Source organism: Podarcis pityusensis, assembly GCF_964106645.2.
Source record: "Podarcis pityusensis genome assembly, chromosome: 2".
Classification (NCBI taxonomy): domain Eukaryota; kingdom Metazoa; phylum Chordata; class Lepidosauria; order Squamata; family Lacertidae; genus Podarcis; species Podarcis pityusensis.
The window spans coordinates 113,471,314-113,486,929 of record NC_138029.1 but is presented as its reverse complement, the minus strand read 5'-3'; the positions used below and the strand labels follow the sequence as shown (position 1 = coordinate 113,486,929).

General features: G+C 47.0%; 1 protein-coding gene and 1 long non-coding RNA gene across 2 annotated transcripts in view; both read left to right on the top strand.

Moving 5' to 3' along the window:
• Positions 1 to 13,537, top strand: part of LOC308470213 — a 143,058-nt gene extending 129,521 nt beyond the window's left edge. Inside the window, exon 2 of the long non-coding RNA XR_013982266.1 lies at positions 13,213 to 13,537. This is a non-coding gene — a long non-coding RNA (uncharacterized lncRNA). The remainder of the gene's footprint in view (positions 1 to 13,212) is intronic.
• LOC308470058 (butyrophilin subfamily 1 member A1-like) lies at positions 4,587 to 13,537 on the top strand. The gene is made up of 4 exons (XM_080993304.1): positions 4,587 to 5,081; positions 7,617 to 7,706; positions 9,687 to 9,770; positions 11,216 to 13,537. Exons 1-4 carry the CDS (start codon positions 5,000 to 5,002, stop codon positions 11,734 to 11,736), a joined length of 777 nt encoding a protein of 258 aa, XP_080849430.1. The 5' UTR covers positions 4,587 to 4,999; the 3' UTR covers positions 11,737 to 13,537.
• Positions 13,538 to 15,616: the final 2,079 nt, after the last annotated feature.

Genomic DNA, 15,616 nt, shown 5'->3' with positions numbered 1-15,616 from the left:
GCTTCATCCTGAAGCAAAGTTCTTAACCTGAGGTACTATTTCTGGGTTAGCGGAGTCTGTAACCTGAAGCATCTGTAACCTGAAGCGTATGTAACCCGAGGTACCACTGTATAGGGCAGAGATTCAGGAGGACATTGATGTCAATCGTTTAATCGTTTTACGCACGCGCGTAAAATCAAGAGGAGCAGAGAACCAGAGAGATAGAGAGAGACCATCACAGCGCGCTTCCTGGGGCTTTAAAACAGGACTCTATCACGCACATCCACGGCCACACTTTGGCCCCTTCGTACTATCTCACCATCATTTTGCAAAGCGCAGCTTTCAAAACTCTCCTCCGGCCTGTTGTCTTGCAGCAGAGGCAGAGGCGGCGGAGCGCGCACGCGCCTTCCCCACCAGCCACCCCCTTGGTCCCCTTCCTCCGAAAGCAGCCATTGGGTCCCGGAGCAAGGGCTTGGCCGGGCGCGTACACTCGCTGCGCGCTGCGCTCCCCTCTCAGCCAATCGGGCGCCTGGAGAGCGCCCCGAAGTGGAAGAGTTTTGGACAGAGTTCTCTAAAATACCGTATTTTTCGCTCTATAACACGCACCCGACCATAACACGCACATAGTTTTTAGAGGAGGAAAACAAGAAAAGAAATATTCTAAATGAAACAGCGGATGTATGATTTTTGTGGTTCATGCTGTGGCCACAGACATGTGACCTGACGGTGAGTTTGGGGTAGCCCAATGCAAAAATCCTGAGAATCCATGTGGATCCATGCTTTGTAACCACGTTTTTGCACCACTGCGGCCCCAGGCAACAGTGGGTGCATGATTTTTTTGGTGCAAGCTGTAGCCATGGACATGCTATGTGATCTGATGGTGAATTTGGGGTGACCCAGTGCAAAAATCCTGAGGATCCATGTGGATCCGTGCTTTGTAACCACGTTTTAAGTGGGGAGGGAAGGAAAAGCACTCAAGGGACAAGGAACACGCGTGGGGTGGGTGGAGAAGGATGCTGTTAACAATGCAGAAGAGGGGTATAAGAGGAGAAGGCTCCTCTCCTCTCCCGCTTTGCTCCTTTAAAGCAAGCAGGCTCTCTGTCCCTCTCTCCTCCCCACTCAGCGGCTCTTCTCCCGCTTTGCCGTTTCAAAGCAAGCCACGGAGGAGGGAAGGAAGGGGAACCATGGATCCTCTGCTCACGACTGCAGCAGATCCCCCCCGCCATCTGTAGGCATTCGCTCCATAACACGCACAGACATTTCCCCTTACTTTCTAGGAGGAAAAAAGTGAGTGTTATGGTGCAAAAAATACGGTAGATCGCTGCCTCTCCCCCTCCCTACGCCCCCACCATGTAAGCTGCCCGGTGCAAAAGGGGGAGCTGCCCCGTGTGGAAATCAGTGGGGGAATCTAAGGTAGATCCCCTCCAGCCAAAGGCAAAGTGAGGAGCTCATGCTCTTGCTAACCCAAAGTCTTATTTCATCTGAAACTTTTCTTTGAAAAAATATAATCGTTGAACAAATACCCACTGTCGTTTACAATTTCTTTTCTCACCCACTGTTTGAGACTTCTCAGAACATCTCTTTTCCTCCTGATCTTCCCTTCCTCTTCTTTTTCCTCACACCCCTTCTGCCATCGGGTCCAAACCGTTTTGGTACTCGAACAGCAGCATCCAGTCTTGCTCTCCACCCCAAACCCAGGTGCGCAAAGTGGGTCACAAGCTCTTTTGGTGCCTGAGGCAGAAAAGCCCGCAAGTTCCTCTCTCTGCTTCCTCCTTTGCAGTTATTACGCTACCATCATAAGATTAAATGCGGAACAATTTCCTGCCCTTTCATGACATCACCCCCAAGCGCGCCCCCCCCCTCGGTCTGCCTCAGAGGAAGGGACAATCCCCAGGGACAATTCATAAAGTGTGGCAGCAATGCAAATGATTCCCCTGCATCCCTTCAAAGCAGCTAATCACTGAGTAATAACAATTATCATTTATACCCCATTCATCTGGTTGGGTTTCCCCAGCCGCTCTGGGCGGCTCCCAACACAACATTAAAAGCACGATAGAACATCAAACATTAAAAACTTCCCCAAACAGGGCTGTCATCAGATGTCTTCTGAAAGTCAGATAGTTGTTTATTTCCTTGGCTTCTGATGGAAGGGTGTTCCATAGGGCGGGCGCCACCACTGAGAAGGCCCTCTGCCTGGTTCCCTGTAACCTCACTTCTTGCAGGGAGGGAACCACCAGAAGGCCCTCAGAGCTGGACCTCAGTGTCCGGGCTGAGCCCCAGATGCCCACCTTAGCCAATCAATCTGCCTGATATGCAGGAATTGTTGTAAACAAAATCTGCCCTTATTCCCTTATATGCAAGAGCCTTTTATAGAGTCCTTTGTAGGTACTCCATCGGTGGGAGAAAATAACACAGGCCAACCAGAGAATACTGAGAAGCAAAACAGCTAGTAAGCCTGATCTTTATTGAACTGTTGCAACAGGGTAATCCCCTCACACGCAGGAAAGGAGGAGGACCCAGAACCAAGGTGTGCCTGCCCTTATATAGACATTTTAAATTCCTTTCCCTGGAGCTCAAGACCACCCCTCCATACATCATACCTACATCACAGAAGGGGTGTAACCCAAGACCACCCCCCACAAACATCACACCCACATCACAGAAAAGGCGGTCTACAACAGAAATTTGAACGTTGTTGTTTTTCCTGTCTGCCAGGTTATCTGATAATGCCTTATCTGATTGCCTTTCCTGGTAGTCTGGCCACTTCTTTGAGATGACGATTACCCAACTCCTGAGACAATGGGAAGGTTCCCTCGCCCCCTCCCTCCTTGCAGAGAAAACATTTGGTCAGTTTGGGAGTCAAAATGGTTTCAGGGCGGTCTTCCTGTGCTGCTCCAGACATGTAGTCCACCTATCTATGTATGTGCTTGGTTGGTGCATTTATGAACATTTATAATATATATATAAGACCTTAAATTTGTTATTACAAATTAAACCTAGTTACAGATGGGTAGCCGTGTTGGTCTGCCATAGTCGAAGTAAAAAATTCTTTCCTGTAGCACCTTAAAGACCAACTAAGTTAGTTCTTGGTATAAGCTTTCGTGTGCATGCACACTTCTTCAGATACCAAGAAGTATCTGAAGAAGTGTGCATGCACACGAAAGCTTATACCAAGAACTAAATTAAACCTAGGAACTGTGGTCAGAGTGATAGGTTGTGCCTGTTCGAGATAGACCATAAATGCACAGGAAAAGGTAGCCCGGCAATCCCTTTGTTTCCAGACAGTGTTCCTTGGGTTACTTTTGACTCCATGGTGACCTCTTGTTGGACAGCTGCTCATGGGAAATAGGAGAGCAGAGATTCAGGCCAGGCCAATTCCACCCAGTCCAAGTCAATCATCATTATCTGACACGGACAGTTTGGTTAAGAGCAGTAGACTCGTAATCTGAGGAACCAGGTTTGCTTCCCCGCTCCTCCACACGCAGCTGCTGGGTGACCTTGGGCCAGTCACACTTCTCTGAAGTCTCTCAGCCCCACTCACCTCACAGAGTGCTTGTTGTGGGGGAGGAAGGGAAAGGAGAATGTTAGCCGCTTGGAGACTCCTTCAGGTAGTGATAAAGCGGGATATCAAATCCAGACTCTTCTTCTTCTTCTTCTTCTTCTACATGCCTAGCAACTAAGGTCTCACCCTGTGCATCTGACGAAGTAGACTTGAAGTGGCACAATAAATTTGTTAAGTCTTTCTGATAGCAAGAGCTGTTGGACAGTCGAATGGTCTCTCTCGGGAGGCTGTGGACTCTCCTTCCTGGGAAGCTTTTAAGCAGAAGTTGGAGGGCCACCTGTCTTGAACACTTCAGCTCAGATTCCTGCATTGCAGGGGGTTATGCTAGAGAACTCTTGAGCTCCCTTCCAACTCTATAGTTCTGTGATTCTATGAAAACAAATGCTTTCACCGCAAGAAAGAAGCTTCCCTTCCTGGCAATTTTTTGATGATATATATAGTTTCACGCTTCCCCATTTACAAATCACTATTTCGAAAATGTCTTATAAACGTCACCCAAGAGAAAAGACAACCGAGGGAATCTTGGGAACTGTAGTTTGTTAAGGGTGCCTGGAATAGCGGCTGTAAGAGGTCGGCACTTTTCACAAGCTACAGTTCCCCAGATTCTTTTGGGGGAGGCATTATTATTAATATTATTATTATTAGTGCTTTTTTCTAAAAAAATAATAATGTTTAAAGATACTCTCATTTTCCTACTCATATTGAAATTCTGCACTTTAATGAGGCCAAACTTAGATTCACAAAATGTTTAGGGGTATGTGTACACCTGTGTCCCCCCCAGAAAAAGCTCCTCTTCTTCTTCTTCTTCTTCTTCTTCTTCTTCTTCTTCTTCTTCTTCTTCCAATATTTATATCCTGTCTTTTTCCCTGATGAGGACTCTAGGTGGCTTACAACTGAAACAGAAACAGCTAAAAATATAGGCAGGAAACAGGGAAAAAAGTAACCAATTAAAACCAATTAAGTAATAAGTGGTATAAGAGTGCTTTAAATGTACAATGTGCACATCCAAGCTACGTACCTGTTCCTTCAGGGAAAGTGCAACCCCATCAAGAACAGGTAAGCTGCCAATTTCCTGAAGCTGGAAATCCACTAACCCACAGGATTTCCCTTCATTGCAGGATCCAGCTTCAGTTCACAGGATGCCAACTGCCGTACGTGGTCATTGCATAAGCGAGTCAGTCGCAAACCTCAGGGAGGTTGTCAAACATGTTTGGTGTGTTCATCTCCAGATGATATCGCTGGGAACTGAGGAAGTCTCACTTGCACAAGACGGAGGAGGAGGGTTGTTCCTGCGCCAATTTTTACATATGGGTGGTTGTTGTTTTTTTGTTTTTTTTACAACTTGAATCGTCTATGAAAGTTAAGAACTCTCCCTTCTAAGGACAGAAAGGCTAGCTTCCAGGAATCATCTCGCTTGCAGAAGCTGCTTTACTCGGGGCTGAAGAGAAAGCCTAGAGGATGGAGGATGAAGAAGGATACATGACAATAGACAGAGGAAGCAGAGACACCTATGCGCCACCTGTTCCCCCAAAGCCACAAGGTATGGACCAAAACTGAGTTACAGTAAGCTTTAACTAGCTGGCAAGCAAATATTCCTGTCAAGGGTGTTTGATCAGTGGCGTAGCGTGGGTTGTTAGCACCCGGGGCAAGGCAAGTAATTTGCACCCCCTAACCCGTGGATTTGCGCCCCCTAACCCTAACCCCCAGATGTTGCACCCGGTGCGGCCGGCCCCCCCTGCACCCCCCACACTACGCCACTGTGTTTGATTTCTTACCAAAGTCACTGGCTTGTTACTGTTAATAGGAGAGTGTGTGTGGTTTAGTGGCCAGAGTATTGTAATAAGGTTTGGGAGCCTTGGGAGCAAAGCCTCCCTGCTCAGCCACAAAGATCACCTTGGGGCATTTATTCTTTCTCAGTCTAATTCTTAATTTTTGGCCTGTTTTCAATTTCGTGTAAGCCGCCTCGAGTCCCAGAGTGGAGAAAACTCCACTGCAAAAAATCACCCAACCCAGGTCAGAGCTCTTTGTGGAGAACGATAAATGGACTCAGGTCTCTTCTCAAGAGAGCTTTCTTCTTCCTCCAACAATTAAGCTTATCTTATAGAATATATACCCCAAACAGCACAGGCCCTGGACAAGCCAAGGAGATGGAAGGCATCTGAAGGCAGCCCTGTTTAGGGAAGCTTTTAATGTTTGATGTATTACAGCATTTTAATATTTTTTTGGAAGCTGCCCAGAGTGGCTGGGGAAGCCCAGCCAGATGGGTGGGGTATAAATAATAAATTATTATTATTATTATTATTATTATTATTATTATTATTATTACTGAAGGAGACCATGTTAAGGGTTCAGTTGTTTTCAACAAGAGACTAGGCTACGTATAATTAAAACACATTTAGAGCACCCACAGGTACGCAGGTGGCGCTGTGGGTTAAACCACAGAGCCTAGGACTTGCCGATCACAAGGTCGGCGGTTCGAATCCCCACGACGGGGTGAGCTCCCGTTGCTCGGTCCCTGCTCCTGCCAACCTAGCAGTTCGAAAGCACGTCAAAGTGCAAGTAGATAAATAGGTACCGCTCCGGCAGGAAGGTAAACGGTGTTTCCATGCACTGCTCTGGTTTGCCAGAAGGGGCTTAGTCATGCTGGCCACATGACCCAGAAGCTGTACGCTGGTTCCCTCGGCCAATAAAGAGAGATGAGCGCCGCAACCCCAGAGTTGGTCATGACTGAACCTAATGGTCAGGGGTCCCTTTAGCTTTACCTAGAGCACCCACACCTCCCAGTCCTAAGAACTGCAGTTTACTTCTCACAGAGCAACCACCCCCAGCACCCTTAACAAACTACAGTTTCCAGGATTATGGTGGGGGGGGGTGTATTTTAACTGTATGGTGTGTATGCCGCCTATAGGACCAGGCATTCAGTATGATTAATCTTATCAGCTCTCCACATATAGCTGTAAAAGAGTCGTGCTTGGGAAAGTAGCCTATTCAGGCGGATTGCGCTTCTTTCTTTGCCTCTGTGGTGAGGAACTATTCAGCAAGAATGGAAACTTTTAGGGCGGTACGTCATGCCTAATATTAGGCAAGGTTCCTTCCAGGATCTGATCACTTCACTGTGACTCATAAGAACTTAAAGAAAAGGAGCCAACATCTCTCAGGGGCCAACCATTTGCTTGCATAGCTGTTGTTTTTGCAACTGTATTCCTAAGTATATCCAAGAGTAGTACTTTACACCTGCCTGACATTTCTGTAATCCCATTAAAAAGCCCCCTTCTTAGGGTTGCCATATTTCTGGAAGTGAAATTCAGGACACAAAAGTTGTTGACCTCAAAATTCTGGATTTTTTGTGCCGATTTTACGAAATCTCCCCCCAGACGCTATTTCCCCCAGTTAAATCCTGGACATGTCCAGGAAATTCTAGATGTATGGCAAACCTGCCCCTTCTGGAATATCAAGGCCAGGCTCTTTGTACCATAGCAGTCATCAGGCACATGAGCAAGAAGCCGTTAGTTCAGCTCAAAGTCCTGCAGTGGCTTTAAACTAGCCTCAGTCCTCTCTGAACGTTGGCCATTTGTGGCAAGGAGGGCAAAACAATCTTTGGTGCTATTCAGCTATGTTTTACTCAGAGCAGACAGAGCAAAATCAATGAACCCGTGTTAATCCTGTTCATTCATTTCTGTGGGTCTGCTCTGAGTAAAATCTAGCTAACTACCACCCCTTATCTAGTAATAGTGAATTCATTCTCTAAGTGGGGATCCTTAGGTAGCAAAAACAGCACCATCTACGGAATCAGCAAGCCAGAGTGTGGATTCCAGGTTTTGCAAAGTACAATAAATATTGGAGGGTGTGGGCAGCAGTGGGACCCTAATGGAAGGGAACCCCAAAACAAACCAATGAAAATAATATTGCTCACTCCAGGGGCACAGAATGAAGACCAATTGGAGGGGTGGTGGTGGAATGGAGTATTCCCAGATGGGTTCACTTGGAACCCTGAATCCGAGCACCCCATTCGCTTCTGCTTTTCATAAAATGGATGTGGTTGCGTTTTCCTGATGAAACTTTATCAACTCCACAGAAACTCCTTCGAAATGCTGCAAAGTCACGCTGAGGGTCTTACTGGCAGTCAGCATCGCTCTGAACGTGGCCCTGATCATTGTTCTTATAGGTAGGCTTCTGACCTATTCTAACTCATGGTGGGGCTGCCCCATCTTTTCCTGGCCCTGCTCCTGTGTCAGAGACATGGGGAACCTCAAGCTGTCATCATGGACTGGCTGGATGCCAAGGAGTGGTGGGAGAAGAAGACTCAGAGCCAGGGGACTGGTGGTGGGACAACGAGGAGTGGCTGGAGAGAGAAGAGGGAGCCGACTTGGAGGAGGGGGTGTAGGGAGCAGAAAGAGGCAACAGGGTTTAGTGAGCAGGAAGAGGCTGTGGCAGACAGCAGTCCAGAAACAGAGGCAGAAGCAGAGATCAAGCAGGCTACTGAAGGTTTGTTAGAAGAAAAAGAAGAGTTTGGATTTGATATCCCGCTTTATCACTACCCTAAGGAGTATCAAAGCGGCTCACAATCTCCTTTCCCTTCCTCCCCCACAACAAGCACTCTGTGAGGTGAGTGGGGCTGAGAGACTTCAGAGAAGTGTGACTGGCCCAAGGTCACCCAGCAGCCGCATGTGGAGGAGCGGGGACGCGAACACGGTTCCCCAGATTATGAGTCTACTGCTCTTAACCAAACTGTCCGTGTCAGATGATGATGATTGACTTGGACTGGGTGGAATTGGCCTGGCCTGAATCTCTGCTCTCTGGCCCAAGGTCACTCAAGATGATCAGCAGTGATGAGAGTCTAAGCGTAAAGCATGTTGCTATATCCTCATTATTAAGATCGGGACAATACTTTGCAAAACCAAAAACCTATCAATGGACCCCTCTTCTTCTTCTCTGCACAGTGGCTGAGCATGCTCAGTAGCCTGTCCTCTAAGAACGTTCCAGAAGCAGGCAGATGGGCTGATCCACAGGAGTTTGGAGGAGGCCTGGATATTTCTTTTAAGTCTTGTTTGCGGTAATTGCATATTTCTCCAGGTTCTTTATCTACCATCAGATATTGTTGTGGAATGCAGTGGAGTATGCCTGCAAGAAAGTGTGACCTTTATCCCGGGCAGAACTTGCCCTTGGAGTTTGAAATCTCTTGAAATGTTAGATCTCCTCCTCCTCCTCCTCCTCCTCCTCCTCCTCCTCCTCCTCTCTTTTTTGTCCAGCGCAGCCCCAGGAGTTCTGAAGATGTTTTTACAATCCTGCTTGATGTATATCCAGTGAATCATAGTTTTATATTTATACAGTATATCAGGGCCGGCTCTACCATGTGGCAGAGGGAGGTGGCAAAACCTGAGGTGCAGAGACGGGCTAGAAAGGCTTCAGCTTGTTGCCCTAGCACGACTGGTGCATCAATGAGGCAGTGTGAGGTGATCTGCCTCAAGTGGCATGTTCCACAGACAGCAGGAGATCCCGAACCAGACTGAGTAAGCCAAAAACATATTTGAAAGCCAAAGTTGGGGAGACACCAGCAACAACACCTTGTGGAATGCCCCTTTTCTGTCAAGACTGGCAGTGAAAAGGGGAGGCTCCCACAGAGCAGCCATGTTGCTGCTGGTCTCTTCCCACCTGACCATCTGGACGGAGGACGTTGGTGGCAGACCTTGCCTCAGGCGCTGAAGGGTGTTGGACGGCCCGACAGTATATACCGTATTTTTTGCTCTATAAGACTCACTTTTTCCCTCCTAAAAAGCAAGGGGGAATGTGTGTGTGTCTTATGGAGCGAATGCAGGCTACGCAGATATCCCAGAAGCCAGAACAACAAGAGGGATTGCTGCTTTCACTGAGCAGCGATCTCTCTTGCTGTTCTGGCTTCTGAGATTCAGAATATTTTTTTCTTGTTTTCCTCCTCCAAAAACTAGGTGTGTCTTGTGGTCTGGTGCGTCTTATAGAGCAAAAAATACGGTACATAATTTACATACATAATAAAGAAACGTGTGTTTAGTTTATTATACTGTTTGTTGTCTGTGCATGCCTGTGCATGAGGCCTACTGTTGGTCAATGCTGGTTACATAAGGACACAGGTTCTCTATCCCTGCCCTAACCTGAGCTATTCTGAAAGTTTTCCAGGTAAGAAACGCGGAAGGCGGTTCCTGCTCGCCGAGTTCCCCCAATTCATGCACTGCACTTCCAGGAAATCCAACAGGTAATTTAAACACCTTTGTCTCTCTTTGAATGCAAAGCCTACCATAACCCTCCTTAATAATTTTACCATACATTTGTAAGGTGGTAGTACTACTGTTAAGGGACGCGGGTGGCACTATGGGTTAAACCACAGAGCCTAGGACTTGTCGATCAGAAGGTCGGCGGTTCGAATCCGACTGACCATTAGGTCCAGTCGCGAACGACTCTGGGGTTGTGGTGCTCATCTCGCTTTATTGGCCGAGGGAGCTGGCGTACAGCTTCCGGGTCATGTGGCCAGCATGACTAAGCCGCTTCTGGCGAACCAGAGCAGCGCACAGAAACGCCGTTTACCTTCCCACTGGAGCGGTACCTATTTATCTACTTGCACTTTGATGTGCTTTCGAACTGCTAGGTTGGCAGGAGCAGGGACCGAGCAATGGGAGCTCACCCCGTTGCGGGGATTCGAACCACCAACCTTCTGATCGGCAAGTCCTAGGCTCTGTGGTTTAACCGACAGCGCCACCCGCGTCCACTGACGTTTTCAGTGGATGAGTACATATCCTACGAGGGCAAAGTGACAAGGAAAAAATAACCTACTGCAAAATGGTCCAGGGAGGACTGAGTATGCCCAGTTGTGTGTTGGAGGAGGAAATTGAAAACAGGGAGCAAGGAGGAATGGAAGGGTCCACTTTCACGTTGAAGTGTCAACAGAAAGAGTAGGCAAGGGCTGAGGAACCTCAAGCCCTGTTGCGACCTTTGCACCTCTGTGTCTCACCTTTAGGATTAATCCCCAGGCCACACTCCTCACCCGACCTGCTTGGCTCGCATTCCTTTTTGACCTGCGGAATGGGTCCTTGAACTGAGATAAGGCCCATAGCTGTCAACTTTCCCCTTTTCTTGCGAGGAATCCTATTCGGAATAAGGTAATTTCCCTTAAAAAGGGGGAAATGTTGACAGCTATGATAAGGTCTCCTGCTGGCCTAGCTGGAGAGAGGAGAGAGGTAACAAACCTTCTCTCCTTTCTCCAGCCAAGCCCACAGGAGGATTCAAAAACAGGTGTGCAGCTGACAACACAGTCACATCTGCTGCTCTGCTTGCTTTTGCCTCTGCACCTGCCAATCAAATATATTTCTCCAAGTTTTGGAAGGTGGAATATAGCAGCCAGGGAGGAATCTACCATCCTATGGTGTTATGTACTGAAGTTCTCACCCTCGGCCAGCAGGGGGATACTGTAGATAGTTATGCAAATAGGGGATCGAAAGTGACGTTCAGTGATTGGATAGTTTTAGAAAATTGTTACAGTTACGTTGTACTGGAGCTCTATATAAGCAGGCTGACTGAACCCTTCAGTTCAGTTCTGTCCTGGCCTGTGAATAAGCAAGAGCTGTTTGAAGAATCGCTGTGTCGTCTGATATGTTCACCCACAACTTAACATACGGTCTGATCCTTCATTTCCTTTTTTTGCAGCCCGTGTGACTCTGGATCCAGACACGGCCCACCGGCGGCTGGTGGTATCCAAGGATGAGAAAAGTGTGCGATGGGGAGAGGTGGAGCAGACTCTTCCCAACAACACCAAGAGATTTACCCAGCGCGTTTGTGTGCTGGGCAGGGAGGGATTCACTTCAGGCAAACACTGCTGGGAGGTTGGCGTGAAGGGCAAGGGGGAATGGGCAGTGGGGGTGGCCAAGGAGTCTGTGAAGAGAGAGGGGCTGACAGACTTCAGCCCGGCTGCGGGCATCTGGGGGATAGGAGAATACGAGGGACTTGGGAACTACATAGCTTTCACCACTCCCCACACAAAGCTCTCCTTTCGCAAGAGGCCACAGTGGATCCGCGTGTTTTTGGACTACACTGCAGGGCAGGTGGATTTCTTCGATCCGGAAACCCAGACCACAATCTACACGTTCAGTTCAGCCGCTTTTGGAGGGCAAAAGGTTCTCCCTTGGTTCCGTGTGTGGGATGGAACCGAACTTATTGTGCGTCCCTGAGACACTGGACTCCGCCTCTGGAACAGTCTAGGATCTGTGACCCTCGAAAACCTGACTGATGTCTCTCCATAGCACCTTCCAGTGTTTTTACATAGTTTTTAATTGTCTTTAAATGTTTTGATTTCAGTTGCATTGTTTTAGTGTTTCGATGCTTGCGATCCTGGGGTCCTTTGGAAGGAAAGGTGTACAGTGGTACCTCAGGTTAGGAACTTAATTTGTTCTGGAGGTTCGTTCTTAACCTGAAACTGTTCTTAACGTGAAGCACCACTTTAGCTAATGGGGCCTCCCGCCGCCACCACGCAATTTCTGTTCTCATCCTGAGGTAAAGTTCTTAACCTGAGGTACTATTTCTGGGTTTGTGGAGTCTGTAACCTGAAGCGTCTGTAACCTGAAGTATCTGTAACCCAAGGTACCATTGTATTACAAATGTAATGAACAATAAGTAAGATAATCCTCTCAAATTATAGAGGCCTAGACTAAGGGAGAGGTTCCTATATAGTTATATCTCCATAATTGCAAGCAAACTGGTTTTCTTTTTAAGGAAACCACGGAAGCGAGTAACCGATCTACACTGACCAGTTAAACTTTATTGAATATAATGTTATATACAGTCGTACCTTGGTTCTTGAACATAATCCATTCCAGAAGTCCATTCAACGTCCGAAAACTTTCGAAAACCAAGGCGCGGTTTCTGATTGGCTGCAGGAGCTTCCTGCACTCAATCAGAAGCTCTGTTTCTGAAGAAAGTTTGAAAACCGGAACACTTTTGGGTTTTTGGCATTCGGGAGCCAAAACGTATGAGCAGTGCTTTTTTTCTGGGGATTCACAGGGGTACGCATGCCCCTAAACATTTTGTGAATCTAAGTTTGGCCTCATTGAGGGGCAGTATTTCAATATGAGTAGGAAAATGAGAGTACCCCTAAACATTTTTTTGGAAAAAAAGCACTGTGTACGAATAGTAAAGCATTCGAGAACCAAGGTACAACTGTGATGTTTACCAATAATGCAGTTTTCCATTGCCAGTGGCTTGCTGCTCTGCAGCGCCCTCTGGTGTCACATTTTAATGACGCATTTTTAACGTTATAAACGTCGAGCGTAGGTCCGCCCTAGGTGCTTCGAGTAACTTGGGAGCATGTGAGTCATTGGTCAGGGCAACATCCTACTTTGTGCTAATTTAGCATCTTGTATACATCTTGTATCTTTAAGCATGGTTTAAAGATTTTGCTTATCAGAGGGCTTCAAAGCAGGTTTGGTCTAGCAGATGAGCAATATTGGCAGTCTGGACTACTTTGAGAAAAAGTTCCCGTGCATGTTGCGAGAACAAAATTGAGATAGTTCAGACCTGGATCCTGGCAGAGAAGAATGCTGTTTTCATAAGCCAATTGGCTTTCTGGATTCAATGGAGGGAGGCGGAATTCTGTTTGCCAGGACGTGTCACTATAAAAACAGTCCCTTCTCAATACCAGCTCAGAGAAGGCAGGGAATGCAACTGTAGAGAAGACCACGTGGAATGAGACGATCAGTTCGGAGAAGGACAATTGGAAGAAGCCAATTAAGGAAAGGATCACAGTTTGAAGAAAGGATTACAATTCAGAGAAGACTTAAACAGCAGAATTCAAAGAGCTGCACCCGTCTGCATATCTCCCCTTTTCCCTATTTGCACTTGTGCAGGATCTCTGGCTGAGGTCTTTGGTAGATGCGTATATGAACAGGGGAAAATCTTCGCAGGGTCAATCCCCACAAGGGCGAAAACACTTTGTTGTATTTTGTCAGCTTTGAGCTTTCGTTTTGGGTCTGGTTATTTGTCTGTATATTCCTTTGCAAAGGAAAATCCCAGATTGTGGTCTGGTTGTTCATTCTGATACCTTTGCATTCCCTTTTGCAAAGAAAACACCTTACACTGCGTGTCTCAGCATAGACCAGGGGTCAGCAAACCTTTTCAGCAGGGGGCCGGTCCACTGTCCCTCGGACCTTGTGGGGGGCTGGACTATATTTTCAAAATAATAATGAATTCCTATGCCCCACAAATAACCCAGAGATGCATTTTAAATAAACGGACACATTCTACTCATGTAAAAACACGCTGATTCCTGGACCATCCGCGGGCCAGATTTAGAAGGCGATTGGGCCGGATTCGGCTCCCGGGCCTTAGTTTGCCTACCCATGGCATAGACGCATACAGCAAGGTTGTTATTTGAAGTTTGCTATCCAGTTTGATCCCCAAACTGGGTTGTAGGCCTAACAATCCAATGCAACTCTGAGCTCTTCATAGAATATCAGTATGGGAGTTGTAGTTTAGCAATAGCTGGAGAGCCAAAGTGTTATGTACTGAAGTTCTCACCCTCGGCCAGCAGGGGGATACTGTAGATAGTTATGCAAATAAGGGATCGAAAGTGACGTTCAGTGACTGGATAGTTTTAGAAAATTGTTACAGTTACATTGTAGTGGAGCTCTATATAAGCAGACTGACTGAACCCTTCAGTTCAGTTCTGTCCTGGCCTGTAAATAAGCAAGAGCTGTTTGAAGAATCGCTGTGTCGTCTGATATGTTCACCCACAACTTAACACAAAGGTTCCCTATACCTGCTGTGATTTGGAAGGGAACCCTAAGGGCAATCTAGTCTAGTGCCCTGCAATGCAGGAGGTTCTGTATTACACACACACACAGTTAAAACACGCTTGCTTTTAAACTGCTGGTGCAAGTTTGTGGTATTTCGTGTCAACATGATACAACATCCTTTTCGAAGTCCATCTTGCAAACTACTAAAAAATAAGGAAGCTGTTTAAATTCAGCTGCAAGCCAATCCCAAGTGTCCAAGAAGCCTTGTGGGGTTTTGATAGATGCCCCTGAGATTGCAAAGGAGCTAGAAATACTGCCAAACTTTGAGACGGAACAAGCTAGAAAAAGGAGAAACGTCAGCTTGAGTACGAGGCCGAAAAAGAGGCGCCACAAGATCCAAAGCAGAAATTCAAAGCAGGTTATTTGAAGCAGAGGTTGGAAGGCCATGTACGATCTAGCTGAGATTCCTACATTGTAGGGGATCCCTTCCAACTCTACAATTCTAATACAGTGGTACCTCGGGTTAAGAACTTAATTCGTAATTGCTCATTTCTATATGTAGGGTGCCTACATTCTGCTATTTATAGTTATTAGTAGTTTGCATCATATATTTACACCTATTATGATTTCATGTTACAGTGGTACCTCGGGTTAAGTACTTAATTCGTTCCGGAGGTCCGTTCTTAACCTGAAACTGTTCTTAATCTGAAGCACCACTTTAGCTAATGGGGCCTCCCACTGCCGCCGCTGCACGATTTCTGTTCTCATCCTGAAGCAAAGTTCTTAACCTGAGGTACTATTTCTGGGTTAGCGGAGTCTGTAACCTGAAGAGTATGTAACCTGAAGCGTATGTAACCCGAGGTACCACTGCACCTCGAACGTGGCTTAGTTATACACTGGCAACCAATGCAAAGCTTTCCTCGCTGCTGCAGAGCTGTTCTGGCTAGAAACTGAAGCCCATCATTCTGCGCTAGCTACAGTTTCCTCACCAACCTCGAGGGCAGCCCTGCGAGGAGCACATTGAAGCCATGCAAGCTAGAAATTACCAGTGTCTGCACCTCTGAGACCAGGCTGTGTCCCTGTCCAGGAATGGCCACAGCTGGTGCATCAACCGAAGCTGGGACAAAGCACTCAGTCACTCAGCCAGCTCTGCCTCCAGGGACAGCGAAGGACCTAAAGCCACATTCACACTTATTAATAGCACTTGAATACTCATAGAAAACACCAGGAACTGTCGCTTGTTAAGGGTGCCTGGAATGGTGGCTCTTTTTGCAAACTACAGTTCATCTTTGGGGTTAGCCAGGGGTTAGCAAACTTTTTC